This window comes from Myripristis murdjan, chromosome 12 (assembly GCF_902150065.1).
Source record: "Myripristis murdjan chromosome 12, fMyrMur1.1, whole genome shotgun sequence".
Classification (NCBI taxonomy): Eukaryota; Metazoa; Chordata; class Actinopteri; order Holocentriformes; family Holocentridae; genus Myripristis; species Myripristis murdjan.
The window spans coordinates 21,812,767-21,840,539 of record NC_043991.1 but is presented as its reverse complement, the minus strand read 5'-3'; the positions used below and the strand labels follow the sequence as shown (position 1 = coordinate 21,840,539).

Below are 27,773 nucleotides of genomic sequence, written 5' to 3'. Positions count from 1 at the left end.
ACTCAATACACTAAACTGTCCTTGTTCGCTTCGTTTTTCTTTTACCTTGATGACATTTTCTTGCTTCCTTGCTGTTTCTCCTTCACTGACACACTTCCACACACACAACGCAGACTTGACTTTCAAGACACACACGTGCACCCCCACACTCTCCATTCACGTGTAAATCTAGGTTAGATCAGTTCCTTTTTGAGCAACTGCTAAAAACAGGATGACCTCCAGTGATTTTTAGAGAAGGATAGGAGTAGACAAAGGAGGAGCACAGGCTGTGACAGGGTCTGAGATGTAGAGCTAAAAGGAGGAGAGAAGAGAGGAGCGGAGTGAGAAGCCTCATTCTTTGTTTTCAGTCAAAATGACTGAGATTTCTCACAACCTTATTCACTTTAAAACACAGTTCACAGTAGCAGACAAGAGATAAGAGTCAAATAAAATATTTCAGTTTAGACCTTAATGTTGGACACCTCCATGATATCTGGAACAATGGACTCAATCCTCAAAATATCCTCAAAAATTCAAGAATGGTGATAGAGTAAACCCAAACAACTACAGAGGTGTTTAAAAAGCAACCTCAGGAAATTGTTCTACAGCATACTAAACTCACAAACATTACTGACATTTTGACATTAATCACATTTTCACCCTTCAGTCCCAAATTGACTAAAATGTACACCAAGAGAAAAGTAAAATATTTGCTTTGTTTATAAAAGGTCATCTTAAATGGGAAAAATGTATGATCTGCATGCATTCAAACAGAAAGTATGCAGTCAAAATTGGATCAAAAAGAACCAAATTCTGTAAATGATGTAATGTTTGTTTGGAAGAAGCCACATTTGTCTGACCTTGGTGTGCAAATATGAACAGGAGCAATTCCAACAGACCAGCGATGTGAATGTCAGTTTCAAAGTGAAAATCCCTACAAAAGAATCTATCAGCGCAACTAGAAATGAACTAGAAATCTGGCAGCAAAGGAAACTGAAGAAAAAGCAAGAAGAGCTCCTGATGCTATGAAAAGCTCAATGCAAATAAAAATACCATTTCAAATATGGTTAAAACTGTTTATAGAGGTTATTGAGCCAGCAGCATTAGATTTGTGGCCTACTAAAACAAGATGACTTTTTCAAGCTGGCAAAAACTCCCAATTGAGGCTTCACCTGCAGAAATCAGGTAAAATATACTAAAGGCACAGAGGAAAGCGCAACACAGTGCGTGCAGGGCAGAAAACGAGGCCAGCAATCCGTGATATTACCTGTTCAAACTTAAGCCTCCGAATTCTGGCAGCAACTGAAAACAAGCGCTAGTGTTAGATTACAACAAAAAAATAAAAAATCTGACTGAACCAAATTGTAAATACCCAAAAAGAAAACTGCATTACCTCTTGGACTGAAATCACTAAAACAAAAAACACAAACTCAACTGTTATCTGACCCTAAATTGTATGTATATGTTTGCACTCTACTTAACTAATTGAACTGACAAAAAGCGTAAAAAAACAAAAACAAAAAAACTTGACAATGTAGAGACTGAGTGATCACATTGAAACAGAAAACCAAGAGAGGAAAGTCAAACTCGGAGAGATTGAGACAGAGCCTCTCTTCCTCACAGAGCACAATACACACAAAGGCCTACGGGAAGATTTCCTTCACAAAGCCAGTGCTATTTGCCCAGAAATCCTTCACTGCACAAAAGAAGGTAAACGTCCCTGTATTCTGGGAGAGATTACTGATGAGTCAATATCAGTATAGAGTGCCATTGAGACTTCCCAATGTCACACAAAAAAGATGAGATTTTCCACTGAACTCCATATCCAATGTATAAAGTAGACCTTAAGCTGTTAGAAATGCATGTTGGTCAAGCTCCTGCACCTTTTATAAATTGACTGCAAGCATAGAAAGTACAAGCGAATTGCAAAATGTGTCCACCCTGTCATGGGACAATTTCTAAATAGAGTAAATATGTTCTAATCATATATTGATACAAAATGTACATTTTCAGAAAGGTATTTGGTCCCTCGTTCAGGAATATATTTTAGTTTCTGGAAAACATCTCTCAAAAATACAGAAATTATGGAAAAATATGTTTGTATATGTAAAATCTGTGAAAGTTGTACTTTCATTTCTGAATAAACTCTATAAATAAAGGTATCTGGTCAAACTTTGAAATAATACTGTTTGGCCCTAATCTCTTCAGAGCAAAATCACACAAAAGGTTTTGATAACTTGTGAAAATAATTATTTATTCACATAAAACATGAACATGACGGGGTGGACAATGACATGACGGGGTGGACCTTGCCATGACAGGGTGGACAATAGTGAAATGCTTCATATATATTTAAAGGAAACAATGTTATGGTTTTGTCAACAAATGTTTTTTGTCGAAACATGACTTTTTTCAGCTACTGTATTTTGAATTGTGCACAGGTAGGCTACATTTGGAAATGACACTCAACAACAGCAAAAATAAATAAATAAAACCTTCAACTAGACGAAAAAACAAGATTGATATAAACAAAACAAAAACATGTTGGTCCCTAAATGTAGGCCTGCCACAAAAAGTATAAACATAGGTATCCTTTCAAATGGTTTCTTTCTCTGCATATGTTTTGTCCTCCACTTGACTTCTGGAACACTGAAAAACTTATAAAACTGTTATAAAACTAGACTTGATGACGGGGTGGACAATGACAGGGAGGACGTTTCTGGCTGAAATTTGCATTTAATGAGCACATGTTGGGCCATTAGCTAGCAACATGTATCAGTTAGGAAGGTGACTGTGTATAGTTTAACAAACATATTTTGAATTTCTGAAAAGCATTTATATAGATTCATATTTTGCAATGACAGGGTGGACACATTAAGATTGAACACATTCAAGTTCAATCATAAAATGATGAAAATGTCAAAATATAAATGTTGATATGTACTCTCTCTGCAGGAGCTATTCTTCACTCCATTTGTAAAAGACAAAGCAGTGGTAGTGATGTCACTGATTACAGCAGGTGGTTTCTTTTAGTGGCAGTAACCACCTAATGACAGGGTGGACAGCAAATCCAGGGACACATGCAAAATGTTTATTATTATTATGACATTAGTCCATAAATGATCCAATTGACTCATTTTATTCAAGTACTTGATGAGAGCAACAAGAGCATGTAAAAGGTTTGTACATTGTATATCATTTATCTACTTATTTCACTCAGTGAAGTTAGTAGAGAGGAGTTTGGGACATGGCAAAATCACATGCATCTAATCATAGGACATTTTTTTAAAATATTAAAAACACCCTTTTAAAGATGTATCTCTGTACCAATGTGTGTAAATGTAAATGTTTGGCCATTTATAATAAACCCTCAGAGTTTTGTTATTTTGCAAATTTTTCATGAAAAGTGAGTGATTTCTGCCCGGGACACCAAATGGTACCCTATATTGATATTGACTCTGATACAGCCCTTCTGGCTACAAGATACTGTATGTTTCTGCTTGCCATAAAACCAAGACCATTCCTGACATGACACAGACCTGTCATTCTATTGTTTCTTTACATTTTGTTGTTAATGTATTGTAAGTTCATATGCTGACTTGCACTGGCTCTTTATTATTAGCAGTAGTAATATTTCTTTATTACTGCATGTTAATTGTTCAGACACAGTGTGATGCATACATTCTTTGGCAATAATGGAAACACTACAATCATGCAAACAAAGCTCACATGAATTTGAATTTGAATATGAGACAAAATAAAGAAAGATAGATTGAATTTTGCATACTTCTTTTCTGGAGGATCAAAGTGCACTCACACACCAGACAACAGCAAAAAATAAGAGTAAAAAAAAAATCAACAGTCAAACACCTGATGTGGACAGGAGATCACATGAAAATGCTAGTTTATTATACTCTGCATTTGATGGTGTGAAAGATTCACTGATGGGCATTAGAGGAATGACACGCTTTGATCGGGAGAGCTGGAATTATGTGGAAGTTGGAGGCACGTTGTGTGACTCAGATGGGAAGAGGTGTGTGTGGCATTACGTGGGAGTTGGCGCTCCCAAGTGAATCAGCACTAATTTTCAATTTCTGTCCATTTGTTTTTTTGTTGTTGGTTTATTTGTTTGTATCTGTATTTGTGTGTGATTACATGAGGTGAGTGACATGAAGAAAGTCACTGGGTTCTCTCAATGTGGATGAAGTGAGTGTATGCAAGGTGGGGAGACCGGGTACGGCTTAACAGATTGTGGGTCCTTGGGATCCTGAGCCCTGCTGGTTTTCATTTTAGCCATCTAATCTGACAGTTTTACACCTGGGATGCAAAATGCATGCAGTTAACTGCAATTAAGGACTTGCTGGAGAAGAAAACCAGCAGTACTAAAGCAGCGGGATTAAAAACCACGGGCATAATGTGCATGTGTGTGCGTGTCTGTGTGTGTTTGAATGTGTGCTAGTATATGCGTGTGCATAAATTGCATTTACTATTTCTTTTGTTTTATAAAGCACTTTGTAGTAGTTTTCCATAAAGATGCTATTTAATTAAGCTGCTTATTATTTGGATTGTTATTTACTACTATTATAATTAGTTGTCTAGATTCAAGCTCAGGGGAGGATCATAACATCTCATTAACACCACACACACACACACACACACACACACACACACACACACACACACACAACATACATATGTATAGCAAAACACACAAAATAAAATATAACCAAATAATCACCACATACTAATTACCTACTGAAAAAAAATGACTGTAAGTAACATCAGGCGTCATCCCGTTCCTGAATACTGTCTCATTCAGCTCTCACACAGTGTTTTATAATACTTGAGTCATTTATGACAAAGCAGCAGAACAGTGTGTCCATTAACTCAGCAGGAACTTCATAATTTAAGGCCTCTGGGCAAGTGCGATGTTAAACAAAAAACATAAATAAATAAATGAAAACATGCATCATGGTGAGCAATGAGGATGTCCTCTGAACCTCACTCTCCCTTTCTGTGTGTGCAAGTGTGTTTGACATTTGCACTGACAGACCAGGGCTCACCCTGGCAATTAAATTAGAGCCTATCACATTACACACAGTTTTCAAACACGCACACACACACACACACACACACACACACACACACACACACACACACACACACACACACACACACACACACATACACACAGAGACATAGCAGGGAGGGTCAGAGTCAACCACCCATGTCCTCATTGTCTTGCATGTCTTTAGGAGTGCAACCACCGAGGGCGCCTATAGATTTCCTCTCCATATCTGCATGTCTCTTTCCTTCCCTCCATCCTTCCCTCCATCCCTCTCACATGTGTGTCCACCAGCTCTCAACGCCAGCTCCCTGTCAGAGGCACCAGAGGGCCAAACCACTCTATAAAGAACCTGTCATCGCTTAAAGATAAATGAGCACACACTGCTAGCTTAGCAGCTACTCAGCAAGGCTACAAGTCAAGTTGAGTTACAGAGGGAAGGACACATTTTGAGAAAGCAGGGGAGAAGAGAAGAGAAGAGAAGAGAAGAGAAGAGAAGAGAAGAGAAGAGAAGAGAAGAGAATATGCTGATGAGTAGATCAATACTTTTTTTTTCTTTAGGTTTGTCTCCGCTTCTGTCTGGCAACATCGATAGTTGCAGAATTAATTTGCATACTTAAAGACATACTTTGCATATTCTGAGACTCCAATTTCCTATATCAAAGCAAAGTGGAGTTCATAGAACCGAGAAAACTTAATACATAAGAGTGAAGTGTCATCTCTCTGTGTCACTGTCAACTCTTTTTAATCTGAAATAAAGTGAGAGGAGTTTTATCTGCTACAATATACTACTTTGGTATCTTTGGAGCAACGTCTTCAGTCTTTCTTTCTGTTTTGCTGGCAGGCCTAAAGCCAGTGGTGTTAAAAATGTCAATACTCCTTATTGTTACATATGTTAGGTATACAACAAAAAGCCAACAATTAGTATAGGTCCAAAAGTGCTGAAGTCTGGCTTTAATGTGATCGTCTCTCTCTCTCTCCCTCATGTATTCTATTTATATAGTTTTGCTTAATTGGACAGACTGAATATATTGTAGGTTTTTTCCCTCCTCCTTTCCAGCCTGTGGGACAGATATCAGGCCCCTCTCATTCCGTCTGGTCTATCTCTAAAAAAAAAAAAAAGTCCCTTTAAAAAATTCATAAGCTGCTAATGAGGTTACGTGGCACATTTCAAAGCAAAAAATAGTGGGACAAGTGGTTGAAAGGACATTTTGTGTCGCTGAGCTGTGAGAAGATTAAGGGCTGCGGAGGAGACAGTGAGGAGGAGGAGTTTTACAGTTGATAAAAACCCATGGCAAAACGGGAGGAAGAGGATGTGAGAAACGAAGGAGGAAAGGTGATAAGACAGAAAACTGAGCGGCAACATTAAAGGAAATTTTCACCCACAACCTACTGATTTTCCTTCATTTATTAATCCTGCATGTTCGTTGAAAAAAGTAATTAATTGCATACCTCATGTAGAATAATTGTGATTATTTCTGTTGCAACTTTGACAAACAGCAACAAAATATATCTGAGAACACTCATTTCAAAATCCCAAACTTTCATGCAGCATAATCCCCGGAGCTCAATAGCTATACTATCGCTTAAAACAAGAGCCATAATACATTCCAAAAGTAGTTTATTTAGGTTTTATTTTATAATACAGATGTAAAGAACATACAGTTGGAGGGTTAACACTTGGATTATGCTGCACAGAGTTGGAGAATATGAAATCCACGTTCACATGCAGTCACTGAACTCCATTCTAACAGAAATGGCTGCAGTTTTTGGCACTTTGTTCTCAGTCAGATATGTGATTAAAAAATTCATCAGATATCTGGGCAAGTAAATAAAACAAAATATATAGTTTTTGGTGAACTGTTCCTTTAATACAGTAATATCGCATTTGCTCATGCATGAGTGTAGTCGGTGTTCCTCGGTGTAAAGGCTTGGTTAGTGCAAGAATGAAATATTAAAGCTCACGGCTTGCTCGTCCACTGCATCATAAAATTCACAAAAAGACACAAGCAAACATGTTCCACTTCAGCACCCATGAATCAAGCTGAGCTACAAATTAATATTAAATTAGTATTTATATTTCCAGGGTACGACACAGCCTACAAGTTCTGCTGCTACTGTTTGTTTCCTCCTCTCAGCCAATTGGTTCGCAGGATAAGCCATATCAGTGATTTAAAAGATGATGCCTTTTTTAAAGTTTTTGATCATCTTTTCGATTATATTTGTCATTTGTACGATTTCCAGGGGCGTTTTTTTGTTTGCTGTCTTAAACTTTGTTTTGTTTCCCCACAGCACCATGGTTATACGCTCACTTTCTAAAATTTATTCACTTTGAGGAAAGTGGTATGCAAGGCGTTTCACAGTGCACTGATTCACAAATCTCCTCTTCCTGTTTGGGATGAGGTACTTCCTTTAAAAAAAAAAAAAAAAAAAAAAAAAATCAGCCTTTGCTTGGTTTGCAGAAAACTGTGCCAGGGCACACATCAAATAAACCCACAAAGCAATTACGTAAATGTCCATGATCTCCTTCTTCCACAGCCACCGCACTTTGCTATCCAAACATATTTGAAAATGATTTATTGAGAGTAATATTCTACACATAGCAGCTTTGATGTGTTTTTGTAATCTACAGATTTATATGGAGGATTATCTGATATTTTAAATCTTCAAAATTGCTTTTTCTCACAAAAAGTCAATAATGGCCAAAAATGAAAAAAGAAAAAAAAAATTCTAAGTCTTTAGTCAAACAAATGGCTTGGCTGGTACACTCAGTTCCTTGGTGAGCTGCGTAAGAGATATTTCCTATGTGTGTGTCCGTGTTTTTCCTGATGTGATACAGATGTAAGAGAAAAAAAAATTAAAAATGCATTCATGTGTCATATATGGGGGGAAAATGATAAATGATAAAGACAGAGAGACAGAGCTAAGATGAAGCCAGGATTCATAAAGAGAGAGAGGGAGAAAACACAGAGAGAAGACATTTTCATTAGAGCTTTCGGCTAGTGCTTGTGCCTGCCCTGTAATGTGATTTCCACCAGAGTCAATGGCCCCTCCGGCTCACACACAAAATAAGCTCTCCACATTAGTCTCTCTCTCTCCCCTTCTCCCTCTCTCTCTCCAACACACACACACACACACACACACACACACACACACACAGACACACACAGTCCGTCTCTTACCTCAGTCATGTGTATGAGATAGAATCTGAGTTCTTCAGCATGATCTGCAAGACAAAAACACAGACATTCATGAATTTTCTGTCCTCCTTTCTTTCTCTACATGCCAAATATCAAAAACTATCAACCACCTTCCCTCACTCGCTCCCGCCCCTCTTTTTTTCCTTATTTTTTAAAATTTAAATAGAGCGTTTTATTTGCATTCCCAATTGCGATTTTGCCAGTTTTCCTTTAATTTATGTCAGCCTTTCACTGTGGGTCAGCCTCTTAGAAGTGTGTCAGTAATGGCTGAGCAAGTCAGTCCTCAGTGAGCCTGTGATGTCAAGAGAAATGGTTTTAATCAGATGACCCACCCTAATTGTAATGCCTCACTGTCACCACACACACACACACACACACACACACACACACACACACACACACACACACACACACACACACACACACGTACAACATATTGTAACCACAACTGACAGTCTTTTGTCATTCTCAAGATCAAGCTGAGGAGCAGCTTGGCCTTGGGGTCAGATTCAAAATGACTGAGCATGCTCTAGAAAGACAGGCCTCATCCTTTCGACCTTCGGTGTCTCCTCCCTCCCCTCCATCCATCTCTACTATCTGTCTTTCATCAGAGGAGGAAAAGAGACATGGCTCACAAGGGGGAATGACACAGATATCTTCAAGCTGACAGCTATTAGTACCATAGGCACACACACGCACACAAGCATCCACGATCCATCCACTTTTAACAAAGCTAACACACAGACAATCACACTCACACACGCCTGTCTCCAGTTCACCCAGCCTGCATGTGTTTGGACTGTAGGACGAAACTGGAAACTGAAGCCTCCGGAGGAAAAGCACGCAAACAACAAACAGAGTGGACCAGGGCCGAGATTAAACCCTACCACCTCCCAAGTCAAAAGGATGAAGTCGGGCCTACATGTGATTGGTGGACACTGATATGTACAGCCACATGTGTGTGTGTGTGAGAGGGAGAGTTTGCTTGTGTGTGGGCTCACCACAGCTAAACCAGCCTTGTAATAATTTAAAGCTAGAGACCCTGAGAGAGGCGGCAGTTATTAACTAAATGCACCCTTGACATTATTACCCTAACTGGATTTGTGACAGCCCTAATGAATATTAGGCTGTTTATCAATCTGTGCTGTCTAATATAAGGCAATGTTGTTGTACAATTGCCAGGATGGGTAATATTAACAAACCAGAATGCATCCTACTGTCAAAACAGCTACTGTGTGCAGCAATAATTGACAGTAATCATTATATATCTCTGAGAGATGCTACTATACCACACTGTGGCATTACAATTCAAATTGAAATAATAAAAGTAGTGCAACATCATGTCAAATATTTGATTTTCAAAAGTTATACCTTGGGGCGCCCTAGTGGCTCAATTAGTGGGATGCATACCACATATTTTTACTGCAGTGACGCAGGTCAATTCCAGCCCAGACCCTACATGTTCTCCACGCCCCTCTCCTGTCTTAAAAATACACACAGATAGATTGATAGATAGATTGATAGATAGATAGATCGATCGATAGATAGATAGATAGATAGATAGATAGATAGATAGATGCGGGAGTCATTCAATATTTGGTGATGGGCTCCTGCCTCCAACAACGCTCTGTTCATGTGTGGTCACTTGCGATTGGAAAAATGTGCATCTTCTAATAAGCACCAGCAGAGGTCGCTGTTGCATATCTTTCTGGTTTTCCAAGGCCAAACAGTGCAGAGTCACTCAAACAATTGGTGATTCTTCATGTTTTCACGTTGTTAGCTTGAACAGAGAAATATAATTTCCTAATTTCTCAAAGGCCGCAGTTTTGAAGGTGAGTGGTCCTGCCTGATAGCAGTGATATACTGATATGTCAAATCCACAGTAATCTCAGTAATTAGCTGTGGCAGTGAAAATCCACTCAAGCACAAAACAAATAAAGAATCAAGTACTTGTTGACTGCACTTTGCACTGGAGTCATTACTTGTTCTCTTGCTAATTTAACATCTTGACACATCTTGCATCTCAGCTTCACCTGCGAGGTAATTACTCCCATAATGACAGAGTGGGAGCTGCATTTTCATAAAGTCTTGATAAGGTCATGCTGATGGGCGGCTAGAAGATGCATTATGCATAAGCTGTTTGTTTTGCTCTATGATAAGGTTATAGAGGATCAACACTCTGTGATTTCTGTAATCTGCAGTTTGGTGTTTGTGTTTGTTTGTGTGTGTGTGTGTGTGTGTGTGTGTGTGTGTGATACTACCCTCACTCTTTCCCACGCTCTACACTTCAGTATCTATTCGGGGTGACAGGGACACAGGAAGGCCCTTGTATTGAACTTGTACTATATCATTACACACACACACACACACACACACACACAGAGAGACACACACACACACTCACACACACACACACGTCAAACACACCCTTGCTGAAACAAACACAATCCCCCGGCACCTCTTTCCTGAGTGACGCTGCTGAAGCGAAATAACAATGACAGGCAACAGGGTGGAGATGCACCCTCCTCTCATGACACACACAGACACGCACAGCCTGCTCCATCCCCACCCGCGGGAACTTCCAATTGTTTGGGTGAAGGGTGGGGGTCAGAAGGTTATATAAGTGCCACAGGGGAGACTGCTGTCTGTTGGGAGGACAGAGCAGCACATGCCAACCTGAACTGAGGTCAGTGCTCGTGTGAGCTTAGGTATTTGAAGATCGAGACAGCTTGACCAGGAAGTGATGGGGTCACCTCCCATTTCTCTGCAAACAAATCCTCACTGTGCTGTGCAGTTTTGGCACTTTGGAAAATGACTTTCATTTTCCATTTGTGTATCTATAAAAAACACATTTACTTTGACAAATTTGATTATAATTAGACATTAGACCACAGGGAGAGGCCAATCTGTACAGCAGGTGTCTTCAATGTTTTTCAAGCCAAGGACCCCCAAACTGATTGAGTGATGGAGCAAGGACCCCCAATTTATTTATTTATTTTTTTTTTATTTTATTTTTTTTCTGCCTGTTGGAATGTTTTTAGTGTTGTAACTCTGTCTTTTGCTGCCTTGCTTGGCCAGATCGTTCTTGTAAAAGAGGTTTTAATCTCAGTGAATCTTATCTGGTTAAATAAAGGATTTGATTGATTGATTGATTCAATATATATTGTATAAAATTGTGTTTTATATTAAACTGGGCCTAGTGACATGTATAAATGTACCTTGTTATTGTGCATTATACTATAATACTAAGCTATTCAAATAATGCACAGGTTTATTTATTCAAGTTTTTATTTTAAACGTGCAAGGTAAAGTGACAGCAAAAGGTCAAGTGGAAACAAAAATAAGTGATGGCCATGAATAACATATCTGTAACATTGCAAACAATACTGAACTATTCAAATAATTAAGAGATTCATGTTTTTATTTTAAACATACATGTAGTAGGGACATCCTCAAGCCATCTGTGGACGGCACACATCCTCCCACATGAGTGAGATGTCTGACCCTGATGAGTGGCTCACAACTTATCTAACCTTGGAAGGATGGAGGTTGTCAGGCAGAGGGTCATGTCAGCCTTGCTGGATGTGTGCATTGCTGACTGAAAGATAATGTATTTTGTCTCAATTTATCCATTTGCTATAATATGTTGGATTCATGTTAATGTGTATTTAAAGACTTTTAAATTTGTGGTGGGAAAAAAAAAACGGGTAAAAAAATTTAAAAAATATATAAAAAATTGTCTAATCAGTCAAAAAATTCACGACCCACCTGCAGTAGAGTTCTCATATTCTGCCCGAACGCGACCCGACCCGACCCGACATTTTCGGGTCGGGTCGGGCCTAAAATTTACGTGAATTGGGCGGGTCGGGTCGGGCTTCGGGTTCTGTGGAGGATTTTTTTTTTTTTTAAATAAAAAATAGAATTATGTGTTGTGTTATTGATTATGACGTTTCATTTTTATGTGACTGCTGGAGAGAGTGAGAGACTGGATTGGATTTGGAGGCTAAACTTTCAGTGACAGACAGACAACCAGCTGTGCGAGCGCAGCGCAAACAAGTGAGAGAGAGTTGCAGCAGTATCCCGCTGTGCTGGCAGACTCGGCAGCAGGGACGGTTTCTGCTATGGGCAGTGCAACTGGGGGCGCACGGGAAAAAAAAAAAATCTCCAGTTTTCTAGACTGGAGACTAGTCGGCATCAGGCGGGCCAGCCGCGGCACCGTCCGATACCGCGCCCACCCGTCAGGTCTGCCGGATCTGACAGGTGAGCTGCCTGATGCTGGCCAGTGCCGCGGCCGGCCCGCTTGATACCGACTGATGGTGCCCCGGTGCCGCGGCCGACCGGCTCTGCTAAATAATGGCGAATTTGGCGATTTTTTTTATTTTTTATTTTTTTTCCGGGCTTTATCGGGCTGTCGGGCCTAAAGTTCGGCTAATTAGTCGGGTCGGGTCGGGCCTCGGGCTGGCCCAGTCCGGCCCGGGTCGGGTCGGGTCTTAATTTTCAGGCCCGATGAGAACTCTACCCTGCAGTACCTCTGCTGTAGAGAATATTTGTTAAAAGCTAGCAATAAATGATGAATGGGTAATGTTAAAAAGATTTGTTAAAACATAGCATAACGGAATAATAATATTGGATCTTTACCTGCTATCATTGTTGCAGTAAGTCAAAATCATATTTCCATCTATTTGAATCAGAGATGCCAGTGACCTGAGTTTAGGGACCTGAAGAAACTTTTGGAAAATTTAGGCCCCTACTTTTGGTGCGTATGGGACACTATAGTTTCAGCGTCACCCCTAACCACCCGTCTAAAATCTACCCTGGGATCTTAATGGATGGTGATCCTTTACACACAGCAGCACCCACCACTTCAACAGCTTCTTCACAAGATCCAACAAATCAATATTCATCTAAAACTCACCTCACTCTTTTCATCTTACATCACTTTTACAGGTTTTTTTTTTTTTTTTTTTTGTGAACACAGGAACTACACAGGAAAAAGGGGGTGACACCATTCACAGAAGCCCTGCATACACACCTCACCTCTGGCCTGAACGGTGTCACAATCTTCCAACCAGACTGAAACTGTGGTTTTCCTGACCTTCCACCCTCACAGTCTCTTCTTACAGCCACACCATGATCTTACATCAAAGTCCAGTTCAAAAGACGATGATTTCCAGGTGATTTATGATAGTTCATGAGTTAAAGCTGCACTTAGTTTAGGATTGTCGACCTAAAGTGTAAAGCAATGATGATCGGAGCAGAAGCCAATCATTTCCGATGATGTTGAAGGATTTAGCATGTGGGAGTGAAATAGTTTACACCAAGCTTAAATCCCAGATGGTACTGGGATTTTAGGTCAGTGTAAAAGGGGTATTATTTACTTATTTTTTGGCTTCTGTCCTATGTTTCCTGCTGGATGCTCCCCATTCCCATCTATGCTTACAGAATTACTGTCTGCCCCGCCATGAATACTGTATGTGGAATGATGTTTCACAATAGAGGGCAACGAGGAAGTAAGGATGTCACAGGAATCGATAGTGCTGATAACGCATCCTGTCAAATTTCAAGAAACTGAGAGGTATTTGTTTTTACGCAGTATCAGTAGTACCAACTGATGGCGCATTTGTGAGTAACCCACTACCAACACCACCCAAAAAAGAGCACAGCACACACAGAACAAACAACAAAGTCTGGTACTCCTCCAGCTCCTCCTGACCTACAACAAACTAACAACTCACAAACTTTTGGAAAGAGCGAATTACAAAACCCACGTATGGAAGTATTTTGCCTTCGAGGCAAATGGAGAAGGCAAAAGCCGGAGAACATATGAGGCTTTTGAATTTTCCATTTTCCAAGAGTGGAAACGCATCCAACCTAGCCAACCACACTGCCTGTTTGTAACTATTATATTACGCAAATTATACTGAAGTATAACGGATATCGTTTCCTCTGTGTTACTGACGTTGGTATTGAGATTTGTGGATTGGAGATTGGAGTCCCACCCATGTAATTACTTTTCAGTTCATTCTCCCAACAGCTACAGCAGCGTGGACCTTTTCTCTCCCGGTCTGTGTCCCCTCTCCAGTGGCTCTGTCCCAAAACGGGACTGCAGATCCTCTCCTCGTCCCCGCCCACTATTCTAAACACAGGTATTTACAGTAAGCCCTATTTATTTGACTTGCCTTGGCTTTGTGTTACTCTGATGGCCAAGCTATTCTCTGCACTCTGCCAGAGGAGATGAGTGTTTACACCAAGGTGAAATAAAAGGACAAAGCTGAGGGAACTTGGTCTGTTTCGCCTCAGCTGAAATATAAAAATACCACTGTGACACATAAATCTGTTTATTTCCAGTGGCAAATTTTCTGTGTTTGAGCATTACGTTTCCTTTTGGATTATGTGTTCGACGGGGAAAAGAGAGTTTGACATTGTACACCGTTCAGATCGGAGTCGTCTGCTTTATATCTGAGACATTCTTGGCTGAAATATTCAAAGTACATTCTTGCAGGAGATGAGCATTGCAAATTCAGACTTCAGTGACTGATAAATGTAAGAAGGCTGTTGGCTTTGTGAGATGGTTTTACTGACTTGTATTAATGATGACTTGCAGCACTGGTTGAAGAAAAAGTGCTTCTGTGATCTCTATGCTTGTTGTTTTAAAAAAGGACTGTAAAAGTCATTTTGCATTTTTAGTGTAATAGCTACAAATATATAAACGTCATATTTCTGTGAATCTTTTCCTAAAGTGTGCAGTCAGATTTTTATAACGATATCTTTTATCAAGCCATTAGTTTCCATTCATACCACTATGATATGAAAATGAACTTTCAGAGACTTCAAACTTTCTTCACACCAGTATTCATCACTGTAATGAAGTCGTCCACATTAGTTTTCCTAAAAGCAGCAGCACTGTTCTGCTTTGATGACTTAAAACTGGGCAGAGTGAAACGGTCCCTCCGCCGAAAAATAGTCCCCATGGAAAGTCCCCACGGAGTCCCCTTCACACAGCCAAGTATCAGTTCTGTGTTTTATGAATGCTACAACTTTGTTAACCACAGAATCAGAATAGGGTGATTTTGATCATACGCTGTGCAATCTTTAGTACCCCTTTGTGATTTGCAAAATGGTTTGTTGCAATGTAAGATGTGGGTAAATTGTAGTAAATGGGCCAAACATTCATAATCAGTGGCATGGTCCTTTAAATGTCACATATCTGCCAAGGCTTGATGTCTCATTCAGTTCAAGCTTTGAATCCTGATTCCTGCGCTGTGCTTCATGCCAAACAGACCACAATTACTGACAAACCGTGACTTCATATAATCATCTTGACATCTCTGACATCCAAGATTTTACCAAGTCACTCACAATTAGTGATCTGGTGGAAAGTTCCTGTCTCGCCTGAAGGAAATTTGACGGAAGACATTGCGCTTGCTGAGATCATGACCCTTTGATAACAGGACAGCATTTATAACCACAAAAACTGCCAAAAATAATTCCATCCTGCTTCTGTCCAACATGCCTGACAGGACTGTGAGTCAATATATTTTCAGCATGGGTGGTTAAGTTACGAGATCTCTCTGTCAGTAGTGCTGGGATATATTTTTTTCTGTAGACACAATGGGCCAATCCCAGATAAGGAATGGCATTTCAAATATCATCCAAAATTAAAAATAGGTTCTCCAGTGCACAACAAAAGCGAGTGCATCCCCTCTGTATTTTTGTACCACATTCTGGAAATGGCCTGACATGCCTGGTGAAATGCACAGCCTTCTATGATGCTACTTGTCAAATCATTAAAATGGCATTTCACTGTTTTTCTTGTTAGCTGCAAATAGCTGCAAGTACAAGACACAATGTCAGTCAGGCTGTCGGCCTCACAAAATAAATAAAACAATAAAAAAAACAATAAATAAAAATAAACATGTAGATCCGTGGGATAGAGAGACACAATACCTTTAGGACACTTGAGCAACCACACTTACTTTCATTTGCTCCAGGGCTTGGAAAATTAGGTTTCTTTGTACATGGTTTCACAGAGGCAAACAGGTTGCAACTTATTACAAATTATTTGTGAAAGACTGATGTAACAGGATACAACATTTTCTGCAGCTAAGATCTCACCAGAGAGCAAACTTTAGAATAATCATTTACATCATTCACAAAGTCACACTTGCTCTTTTGTTGCATCCAGGGTTCGACATTTTGTTTGTCGACAGGTGAGGAAATGGCTACATACCGTCCTGGAGTCGCAGCTGTCGGAGGTACAGGGGGCTCTGAAGGACATTACACCGGCCTGGCTCATCCTCCCTGGTCACCAGCATCAGGTCAGTGTAGACAAACACTGTCACCTACAAGGTGGAGGGACAGAGAAAAGGAAGAGAGAAAAAAGGGAGGAAGAACAGAGGATGGTAAGGAAGAGAATGAGGGGTGGGAGATTAAAAGAAGGCAAGAGGGGAGGAGAGAGTGAAAGAAAAGGGGAGATCAAGAGGGAAGAGGGAAGGGAGGATGGAAAAGATGGAGAGAGAGGGGATAGAGAGAGAAGATGAAAGATGAAGGGAGGGAGAAAGTTGATAAACACTCTGAACACTTTATTTTTACTTCACTTCACACTCTCACACTTCATGCCTTCATCAAAACTAAACTAACACTTACCATATACATAAAAACACTCAAGTCTCTGTCTCAACAGTATAGCGCAGGATTCATGCATCACACCTACACACACTTGCATCAGATACATTCTCACATAGAACCACAAACACCGTATTCACAGTTTCACATACATGTCCAACTTTAACCTGCACTGTTAAAACACAATTTGAATGCCGTCCCTGCACATGAATAAGTGCACCAATTTAATCAGAGAATTTTCTTGGTTGTTGTTTTACCTCCTAATGGCAACCGTAAATCATCCAGCAGACTCCTGCCTGGTGATGAATAACCAGTTTAAAGACTTTAATTTGCAAGAGCCAGGAATTAATAGTGTGATGTGACAAGATGTAAATTTTTGTAAAACATCTACAAATATTACATAGATATTTTATAATAGTCATCCAAATAAAGTTTACAGACAGTCTCTAAGCCAATTATTACCCTTTAACAAAGTGTCAAAATGTCTGGTCCATTTATTTGTGTAATGTTTGTAGATGTTTGACAAACAATGTAGAGCTTTTCAAATCAATTGGTCATCATTTGCAAATACTTAATGTAGTAAATTAAATGGTATAATATGTGCAACAATAAACTGCTATTAAGTAGTTTACTGGGTAGTAAGTAAGCATTATTAATCATTTCAATGTAAATAACTATTAACCATCAACTTGTATCAGTGATTATGAGCCTAATTCTCTACTGCAGTCATAAACATTTTTATGGCCACATTACTGTACGTTTCTAACCAGGGCACATTTTGTCCAGACAGCTGTGTGACGTGACCCGTAAATAACTCGCGTCTGCAGATAAAGCGATAATTCTGTGTTAAGTGGCAAAGCATTCAGAGACCATTAAACAGTGTCAGTATGAATGTGAGTGTGTACTGAAGCTGTGGCATCACTTTCGATTATAAATAACATGACAAAGTTTAAAATGCACTTGTTAAACATATGAACTGGATTTGTTTCCAGGTAATCACCGAGACTCTTGCTGGCTGGAGACACATTTGTTCTAAGGATATAATATTATGTATGAACTAATATCTAACCATGTACTATCTAAAATTGGAATCTATGGGGCCTCGGTGATCTTTTTGGCAAACCTCCTGCAAACTGAAGACATTGAGCTCATTCGGTTCAAGCACTCAGGCCAAGTAATCTCACTGAATGATTTAGGATGTGATGCTGGAAAGGAGTCTGGCAGTGAGAGATGAAACGTGTTGGGCTTTCACACACACACATATATACGCTGCCTTCTCAAGCTGTCGTTCTTCCTGGTTCTGGGGGTGGTGTGTGTGTGTGTGTGTGTGCGTGTGTGTGTGCTTGCAGAAGAGGCAGCGCTACTTCTTAAACGCACACAGAGAGACAGAGCGAGAGAGACAGACAGACAGAGTGAGAGAGAGAGAATTTCTCCCTAAATTTTATTCCAGTATGGGATTTAATCCACTCTGCTGATTTGATCATGAATTATGCAACATGCCGTAATTGCCCGTGTTTGGTGCGGCTGTCTTTGCTGATGCTTTATGTTTGTGCTTTGGCAAAGAAAAGCCTCGCTGGTTAACTGTTACGCTGAAAATGACTGAAGACAGGAACAGAACATGCACAAGGGGGAGAGAGAAAGAGAGAAGGGGGAAAGAAAGAAGACATAAAGATACAGAAAAAGAAACCAGATGTATGAATAATGCTTGCATGACGATTGCACATCTGAGTCAGTGCTTGTATGCACCATGGCATAGAGATAATTCATGTTGATGGCCACAGCGTTCAGACAATGCTTTTGCTCCAGTGGCTTCCTCTGCAGGGTGAGATAACAGCGAGGGTATTTCTGTGCGTGCGTGTGTGTGTGTGTGTGTGTGTGTGTGGACGTGAATTTGTGTGTGTGAGGGGGTGGAACAGAGTGTAGAAGCAAAAAAGCAAGGACAAAGAAAAAAGGCGAGTAGCAAATGGCTTTCAAACAGACTGAAGCACACACACGTGCACACAAATAGACATTTATTTTTGCACAAACATTTGTTTACTTGCTGACTTTCTCAGTCTCACAGTTTTTTTTCTCTCTCACCCCATATATAATTTCCCCTTCTTAAAAATGGCTAATTAATCATCTCTTCTTTCTTAGTTGTAACCATTTAGAATACTTTTGGATGATTTTTGGATAACTTTTACAGAAGCATCAAAAATATTTTAGCCCTGTTAAATACAAAGTGGTTTTCACTTATAAACTATCTGGATACGTATGATAGAATATTGATTTTTCAAATGGCATAAAATATGTTTCTAAATAAAGTTAAAGTTGATGTGAACTTACAATGCTTTATAACAAATACCAGACTGGCAGAAGGGGAAAATGGGATTAAAAAACCAATAAATGTTTAATGCCATTTGGTGATGATAAAGTATATCAATGCTAAACTGGTCATTTTTATTTCATAAATTAAAGTTCAAATAATTACTCTCTCTCTCTGCCTTGTCTTTCATGTCTGTCTCCAATGTTACAGTAAGATAAAGCAAATACGCAAGCAAATAAATAATAATAATAATCTTAATTTAAGTTCAAATTACATTACTTTTAGCATGTATTATTCTCCCTTAAGCTGTTAAAAGACAGAAATATGTAATTATATGTTAGATATGTTATATGTATGTCATATGTTAGAGTTTGGAAAGATAACAAACTATTAGTCAAAAGTTTGTTTGGTCAAAACGTCACTTGGCCCTTTGAGTCATGATTATAATGTCCTTGGATGATCTGCGTGCGTGTGTGGGTGTGTGTGTGACAGTTTACAAGGTGAAACGCCCAACTCCAATCCATGTGGCATCCCCCGCAGAGATTGTTGTGCAGGATGCATGGACACACAGACAGAATTCAAACACACACTTCCTTTGAACAACATACATCACAACAACTTGCAGGATATTGTTCCCTACTTCCAAAAATTCACTCCTCAGTGACAAAACTTAGAAAACATGCACATTTCTAACTGTTATTCACCTGTGTCACACACTTTTAACAAAAGGTAGTCAACACAAAACTTTGCAAATCTTTAAATCTAAGGGTGACATATACAAAATAGTTTTCAAGCCATAGTTCAAAATAGCTTTCAAACTGTTTTGCATCTATTTTTTCCCCCTCAAGGTTTGTCAAGGCCTCTTGTGTGCATATTATTTTATTATATTCTTCCTATAACAGTCTTCTTATACAGTCTGATCAGGTTTGTATAATCAGATTTGGAGTAGCTATTCTGATGCCCCTTTTCTCTAAGTTCATCTCAGTAGGTTGAGGTCGATGGCCTTGTTTCCTTAGCAACAGACATTTTTTTTGGCCATCATGGCTAAAGCAGGGTCATCTAATATTTGTAGTACAATTCATACTAAAGTATATTTATTTTCAGAAAAAAGTAAAAAATAAATAAATAAATAAATAAAAGCACACTGTGAAACTCAACATATATAGTATTTTAAATTCCTCATACAAAACCTATATAAGATAAACAAACTATAAGCCCAAGGTTATCAATGTGAAAGACTCTCTCTCCCTCTCGGTCTCTAGTTCATACAAACACATCGATAGATAGATAGATAGATAGATATACTTTATTGATCCCAACCAGGGAAACTCTGGAAACACATGACCAGATGCCTCACCTTTTGCTCATTTCTTGCATTTAACTTTAGTCTGATGAAAAATACTGTCCAATTTCACTATCGCGGGAAAATAACACCAGGATTTAGCATTTACACCAGCATTCTTTGCTCCTGTCAACCACCACATTAATCTCTCAATTGCCTTCCTCCACTCTCTCTCTCTCTTTCACACTGGCCCTGGTGTGCGACACACACAGACACACACAGACACACACACACACACACACACACACACACACACACACACACAAAGCACTAGCTGGCAACTGTCTGACCATGAAGCAGCTCATTAACCATTCATACTGCTGACAAATCAGAGAATTCATTCAAATCTGGGTTCGCCTGACATCAATTGCACAGGGAAACAGTATAACACTGACAGCTCAAATATTTGGAGTGAGTGAACATTAATCTGGCCATCGTTGAACAACACCATACAACATGCAAATGCAATTGTGCTAGCCCTTTGAACATATAGGCATAAAGGAATGTGAATGAAGTGGTTTCCATTCAGTTCTCATTCTACAGTATTATTGTTGTTAACGGCTGAGAATGAATTCACCATCACTGAGCTATTTACTTAACAAACGCCCTCTCTTTGTCTCACTAAGTCTGGGTGAACAGTCATCCAATAACTGTGCTCTCAATACTCATGCTTATGAGTTATGAAGGTGTTAGGTACACTTTATCACAGCATACCCATGGCTAAAGGGGAAACCCTACCTACAAATACAGCTTTAAACGATGTTGCCCACTGATGAAAAAATATCAGTGGAAAAATCTAGGGCCCACCAAGTCCTGGGGCTCCGACTGCACCTTGCATAATGCATCTAGCAACAAGGACAGGTACCAAGAGGGAACAAAGATTAAAAATGGTGTGTTATAAATGGTGTCTTAAGTGGTGTGCACTTATGCAACTAATTGAGCAACGAGTGAGTGCACCCCAAATTACTCTGTATGAATACAAACTCATACAGCAGCTGGGAACATGTTACAAGTTGAAAAGGGTAGACCTTCATCAGCACGGTCCTGTGGAAATGAAGGGTGTCTATTATGGAGGCGTGAAAGGGATTAACATAACTGGCCTTGCTCTGCATGTAAAAAAGCCTTTTGAAAGCGTCTAGGCCTCTAATGAAAGAGGTGGAAGAGGTTGGAGTGGTGTTACTGGCATTAACAGGTAATACCGTTAAACTGTACTATATAGGGATTAGACTACAGGAAGTCTTCCCTGGTGAATGCTGGGTTGCCTCTATGGGGGGGAAATGCATCACGTGAGCTTTGAGGCCACGGGGGCACATTCAACCCCAAAAACATGCCTTTGTTCCTCAGTATGGTGTTTAACAGATTTGCATTCGCCACCCAGCACTTTATACAGCTTAAAGTTCTAGCAACATTTGTAACACAACTTTATTGACGGACCTGGCCGTCATCAGGGTTCAGGATGACCCCGGCCACAAGCCAAAATGTGTTGGTCACTGAAAGGCCAGTGTGTCACTGATACGTGGAAACCCAAATCCAGAGCACCACCAAAATCTAACCAACTAAGGTGATGACTGCCCACCAAATTCAATCTAAATCTGATTTTAACTTTTTCAGATATCTCCCTAACAAATGGACCAGCAAACAAACACATATATGAATATGTGAAAATATAACCGTGCCTCTGTGAAATAAAGACGTGGGAATTTTTAGGTCTATCAATAAAGTTGTTTGACAAAGGCCACAAGCTGAAATGCACTGGTCTACCAATAATGTTGTTCTTTGTGCTACAGGTGTTGCTGAAGCCTTAATTCTCCTTTCTCCATGCACCTTGGTAGTCGCTGAAGTTGTGCCGGAAACCCCTACTCTGCTTCTACACCACTCAGAACCTGACCAGATCTGAAAGACCACCCACACTTGAACACTGTATGCTACAGGCGAGGGAAAGACGAGCTCTGCTACCACATTTACCACCCGTGGCACATGAATGATTCCTGATTACATGAGATAATTATTGCACCAAAATGTCTTGCATGTGAGGGCCAGGAACAAAGTCGAGTGAATTCTCCTTTCGTTTTCACGTGGAGCACAGGATACATGTTGTCTGTGTGTACCACAGCACGATGAGGGCACTATGGTCTAACTGACTAAGAGCCAATCACTCGTCTGGCACATTGTCCCCAGCCTGTGCAGGAACCATCTGCTGTTACCACTGCCCATTAACATCTCCTTCATCCAGAGATGTGCTTCTCTACTTCCTGCCAAGTGATCCAGGCTTGTTTAATTATTTTTATTTTTATTTTTTTAAGGGTCCACTTTACATTTGTGACTTGTGCCTGTCTCTTATACCTTCTTGAGTGTAATTGTAAAAAGGATCACTATAGTGAGGGAGGTCATGAAGCCCAAGAGCCAGACACCATCTGAAGCACACAGTATGAACTGGCAGAGTTGCGGCATGATTGACAGCAATTTCTGAGGAAAGCGGTTGGGTATTAAATCTAATTGTACTCAAAGAAAAGTAGCATGGCAGGGATGAGACAACTGTTCTTGATATTTGATAAATCCTAAATGTCGACACTAGTCACTACACACTGCAGCTTGAAGTGTTATAATTTGTAGGCTTTACTTTGAAAAGACCTGACATATTTCTGTTCTTTGGAACAGGGGAATGGGCATATGGGGAAAGAAAGCATTTTCTTTGTCTGCAATTACAGACCGATCTGCTAACACTTGCTTCAGAGTCAGCATTTTGAAATGAAACCATCTGAGATGGAACCTGTTGAGAATTCTCAGTTCTAGTTAACAGAGCGATACTCCATCCACAGTTGGCACAACAGAGAACAGCTATTCAGCTACATAACACAGAAGCAGGTCAGACACAATGTTGGCTTCCCAAAAGGCGTTGTAGCACTAAAAAGGTCTTGATTTATCTCTCGAAGAAGGTCTTTACTCAAAGTTGCCTGTACAGTGGCCTAATGCCTTCTAGAAAAAAACTGCATCTAAGCGGTCTTTTCTTGTCCCCACCAATCACAATACTCCAAATGAGGTCCAGGTATTCAACAGGCGAATCAGGGCAACAGTGCTCAGTTATGGCTGTTTCAGTTTACATTTATTCATACACTGGCCTATAAACCAATGTCTTATCTGAAAGGCTTTGTAGGAATAAACTGAGTACTGTGAATATCACAGGCACATCTGAATAATGCAACCTTGTCTGGCAGCCAACTTGGCAGTCAAAGAAATCAGACCTCTCCAAAAGCATGAATGCAGCACAATTACAATGGCAAAAAAAGAAAGAAAACAATACAACAATCGTCTACTGGCGGAAATCCCAAACGCAGACCACAACCTAACCCTAACCCTAAACCTAAGCAAGTTATTCTTTGGGCGCTGACTGCCCACCAAATTCAGTCCAAAGGTGATTTAAACTTTTTCAGATATCTTGCTAACAAATGGACCAGCAAACAAACAGACAGATATGGAAATATAACCTCCTTCTGATTTCACTGGAGAAGGAGGAGGTTTGGGAGCATACTGACCATTTGGCATGAGTTTCATGATAATTAAACTGTTTCTAAGTCATGGCACACATAGTCACTCATGTTCATTGTTCAGTCTGTGGTGAGGATATTTATCTGGATTTGGCTAGAAAATGCTCTACATCGCAATTAATATACATCTCTTTAAAAGTTTAAAGTTTGACCTTAATTATCAGGGTGCCACTCTGGCTCAATAGTATCACAAATCTGAGAAAAACCTTCCTTTATTATTTCACAAGACGGAATGTTTCCAGTAAATTGTGTCTCAAAGGAGAGAAGCGTAAAGCGATTGAGTTTGGAGGAAAGGAATTCCGAACAACAATACTTTTATCAGCTGTGCTTGAACCATTAAAAATCCAAATAGCATGAATAGAAAACAAAGTCAAGGGAGAAGAAAGACATAAACTACTGTGACATTGTGCCTCAATTTCTTTTGCGTCATGAAATAAATCACGCTATCTGTCAAATCTGTGGCACTCTCCTCCTCCATTGTTTATTTGCCACAACTCATTTTTTCTTCATCTGTTAAATGCCTTATGTTATGTTATGTTATGTTGTGTGTGTGTGTGTGTGTGTGTGTGTGTGTGTGTGTGTGTGTGTGTGTGTGTGTGTGTGTGTGTGTGTGAAGCTATGCCAGCTTTGAGAGGACAGGAGAGTAGAAAAACCTCATTTTCCTGTTTCAGTTGTTCAATTGCATTTTAAAACTCTTCAGACAGAACAGAAAAGTGAGAACATTTTGCTTTTCCTCTCTCCTCGCCCTTCAGACAGTAACAATATAATCAAAAGATGTGCCAACAAGGTCTTGGACTACATCCTCTAGGTGCCTTTGGGTGTCTCAGCTCAGTTTTAGATCATAATGTTTATTAATTAAAAACTGCCTGGGGGCACCAACAACCTAAAGACCTATGCATAATAGTACACTGAAAAATTACAACAGAGCTTTACACAATGCCTTTTTTTTTTTAATGATTAAAAATAACAAAACCTACATGTATACATTCACAGCACCCGACACTCAAACACACACCTATATAAACATGTTCAATGCACTGATGCGAGTTACCTTGAGGGAGTGGTGCTTGCTCTCGTGTAGTATCATCTCCTCAGATATGATAAGAGTTCGGCTGCACAGGTCAAGGGGCTTCGCACAGAACAAAACCAGATTATAAAGTCAGATTATGCATCCACAAAACAAATCACTCAACATTTACATAAATCACACCTTCCAGTGGGTGTAAATTAAATGTCAGGAAGCCTGCAGATATCTAATAATAATCAATGATCACCAGAACATATTACTTAGCTTTTCCTCAGCAACATATCATCCCCATGTCAAAATAATGATCATAAATATAAGCATTTTTTCAAGGAAAGTCCAGACAAGAGTTTTGCCCTTTTGCTACTGAATGGTAAAACATGTGTGCATGAGGTTGCAGTACCAACTCCATTTCAGTTCCTAAATCCAGACGATCTGCTAGAGAATAAGGTTTTTTGTGCTCGGGAGAAGATCACAGCTGGAGCTGATTCTATGAAGATAGAAAGTGAGCTGCAACTGTGGGAGCGTCAGGCTAAGCGTGGGGTCTCAGTATGAAAAGACTGAAAAAAAAAGTTGTGATCATACAGCGACGGGGGTGGAAGCCACTTCCTCTAAAGGACCAGGGTGAGTGACAGAGGGCCATTTCGGTGTGTGTGTGTGTGTGTGTGTGTGTGTATGGTTTGACACATATAGTTGTGAGTTTCACTATGAATTAACAGGAAATACCAGCTCAGGCACAATTTTGAAACTGGAAGAATAAATTATCAATATAATATGGGATGCCTATTTTACATGTTGCAGTTAGTCAAAATATTAAATTACTAGTCTTCACTGTCACTGTGGTATTCACTGGTTATTTAACAGAGCAACTTTTCCCTTCCATTCAGAGCTGAATGCAACAAATGTTTACTGCAGTTACTGTCAGCACACCAGAGGAAGAGACAATAGTGAATACCAAGCAGACAGACAATGCTTCGCTCCATCTAGCAATGTGTAAGTAGCCTGTCATATTTGCTTCTGCTGATCTTTAGTCTGTGGCTACACTGATCTTAAAGGCAGGAAGTCGGTCATAAAGGCTCCCACCCCCATAGATCATTACTAACATCTCGTCTAGCTGCTCCTTTCCAGACCACAGCATCCACACAAGTCAGCCAGCAGTCACAGTCAGAAAAAAAAAAAAAAACACATCACGGATCAAACTTGCTCATCCCTAATGTTAACTCAACATTGTGCCTCTTATTATAATTCAGTTAATTAAAAGTATAACAAAAAAAGTTGCTGGTAAAAGTGGCTGATAATGCCTGAGCATCCACCAGAAACTGTGGCAGGTGGATGAAAAAGTTAATTTTCCACCCTGACACACACACACACACACACACACACACATATAAACACCAACAAACTTGCTTACCTGAACAAATATAGGGAAGATAAGGATCTTGGGTGCCACTTTGACAAAGCCGTAGTTGGCATGTGGTGTGTGTGAGCGGACAATGGTGCAGTTCTGGTAGTTGGCAAAGTTGGCATTGTGCGGTTGGTAGCTGGGCGGGTTGGCATTAGAGGCGGCAGAGGTCGTCTTTGCTGTCTTAGAGTTGGCAGACCGGCGTAGGAAGGCAGTGCGACTGGAGAGACCACCACCAACACCACCACCACCACCACCACCACCACCACCTCCTGAAAAGGCACCCCCACCACCACGGGGCTGTGGGACACTGGCCTGTCGTGTGGGGTACAACCTGGCAGCTGGACGGCAAAGACACAAAGAGGAAGAGGGATACAGAGTGAAGACAGACGAAATATGTATAAATCACACCAACGGGGGGCGCAAAAATGAAACTGTAGGTGCCTCTGAGAGCTGTAATGCTTGAGCCAGTTATTTGCCAAAGTATAACGGTGAGGAAGTATAATAGTGGGGCTCTGATAAACCAAAAATCAGTTTCTGAATTTGTTATGGGCCTAGTTCAGCAAAACATCTGTGATGGGAGGCGCCCCCAGCAGCGTACCTGCAGTCACACACTCAGCCCTTGGGTAGATGCCAGATGCTGCTGCTTTCTGATGATCCTGTACATTTATGTCAACATTTATGGGTTAGTGCCCATATTGTTGTTTGAGATCTGGATTGGGCTTCTGTATGAATGCTCACCTTGGATTATGTGGCAAAATGGATTACAAGCACTGTTTGTGTACTGGTAAATGATTACTTAACAAGTTTTTTTTTTTGTTTGTTTGTTTGTTTGTTTTTCATTATGTTCTTATGCAATGCATTACAGAAAGTATTTGGTGACTGGAGCTTACTGTTTTGGAGCTAACAATGACACAACAGCCGTGAAGTGAAGACTGACTGGTTTAATTTGAGGCTAAATGGCAGCTAATTTTGATTAAATTTGATTAGGCTGATTTTCCTCCTCCTATAAGAAAAGAGGCAATGTTAGACTAACACACAAGCACTTTGGGCCTCATTTACTAATATGTGTTTACTTTGTACTACTAGGTTCTTACAGAATAAGTATCACCACCTGATTCACATGAAGTGTGTATACCAAAGGATTAAGCACAGATTGTGCATACACTGTGTTTGTGAATGAGACCCATTCCTATTACTCTTGAACACAGAACATGCAAAAGGCAGATTTGTTCTGATCACAGGCTCTATTCTTGGGCAATCAATAACTATCCTAAATATCTATG

General features: G+C 40.0%; 1 protein-coding gene across 4 annotated transcripts in view; it reads right to left on the bottom strand.

Annotated features, from left to right (window-relative positions):
* The window catches only part of rgs3a (regulator of G protein signaling 3a), a 188,123-nt gene that overhangs the window by 91,531 nt on the left and 68,819 nt on the right, over positions 1–27,773 (bottom strand). For all 4 annotated transcript variants that reach the window (XM_030065316.1, XM_030065317.1, XM_030065318.1 and 1 more), the window contains 4 exons: positions 26,497–26,828; positions 25,113–25,190; positions 16,475–16,586; positions 8,227–8,270 (listed from right to left, as the gene is read on the bottom strand). In XM_030065316.1, coding sequence (XP_029921176.1) covers positions 8,227–8,270; positions 16,475–16,586; positions 25,113–25,190; positions 26,497–26,828 — 566 coding nt within the window. The remainder of the gene's footprint in view (positions 1–8,226; positions 8,271–16,474; positions 16,587–25,112; positions 25,191–26,496; positions 26,829–27,773) is intronic.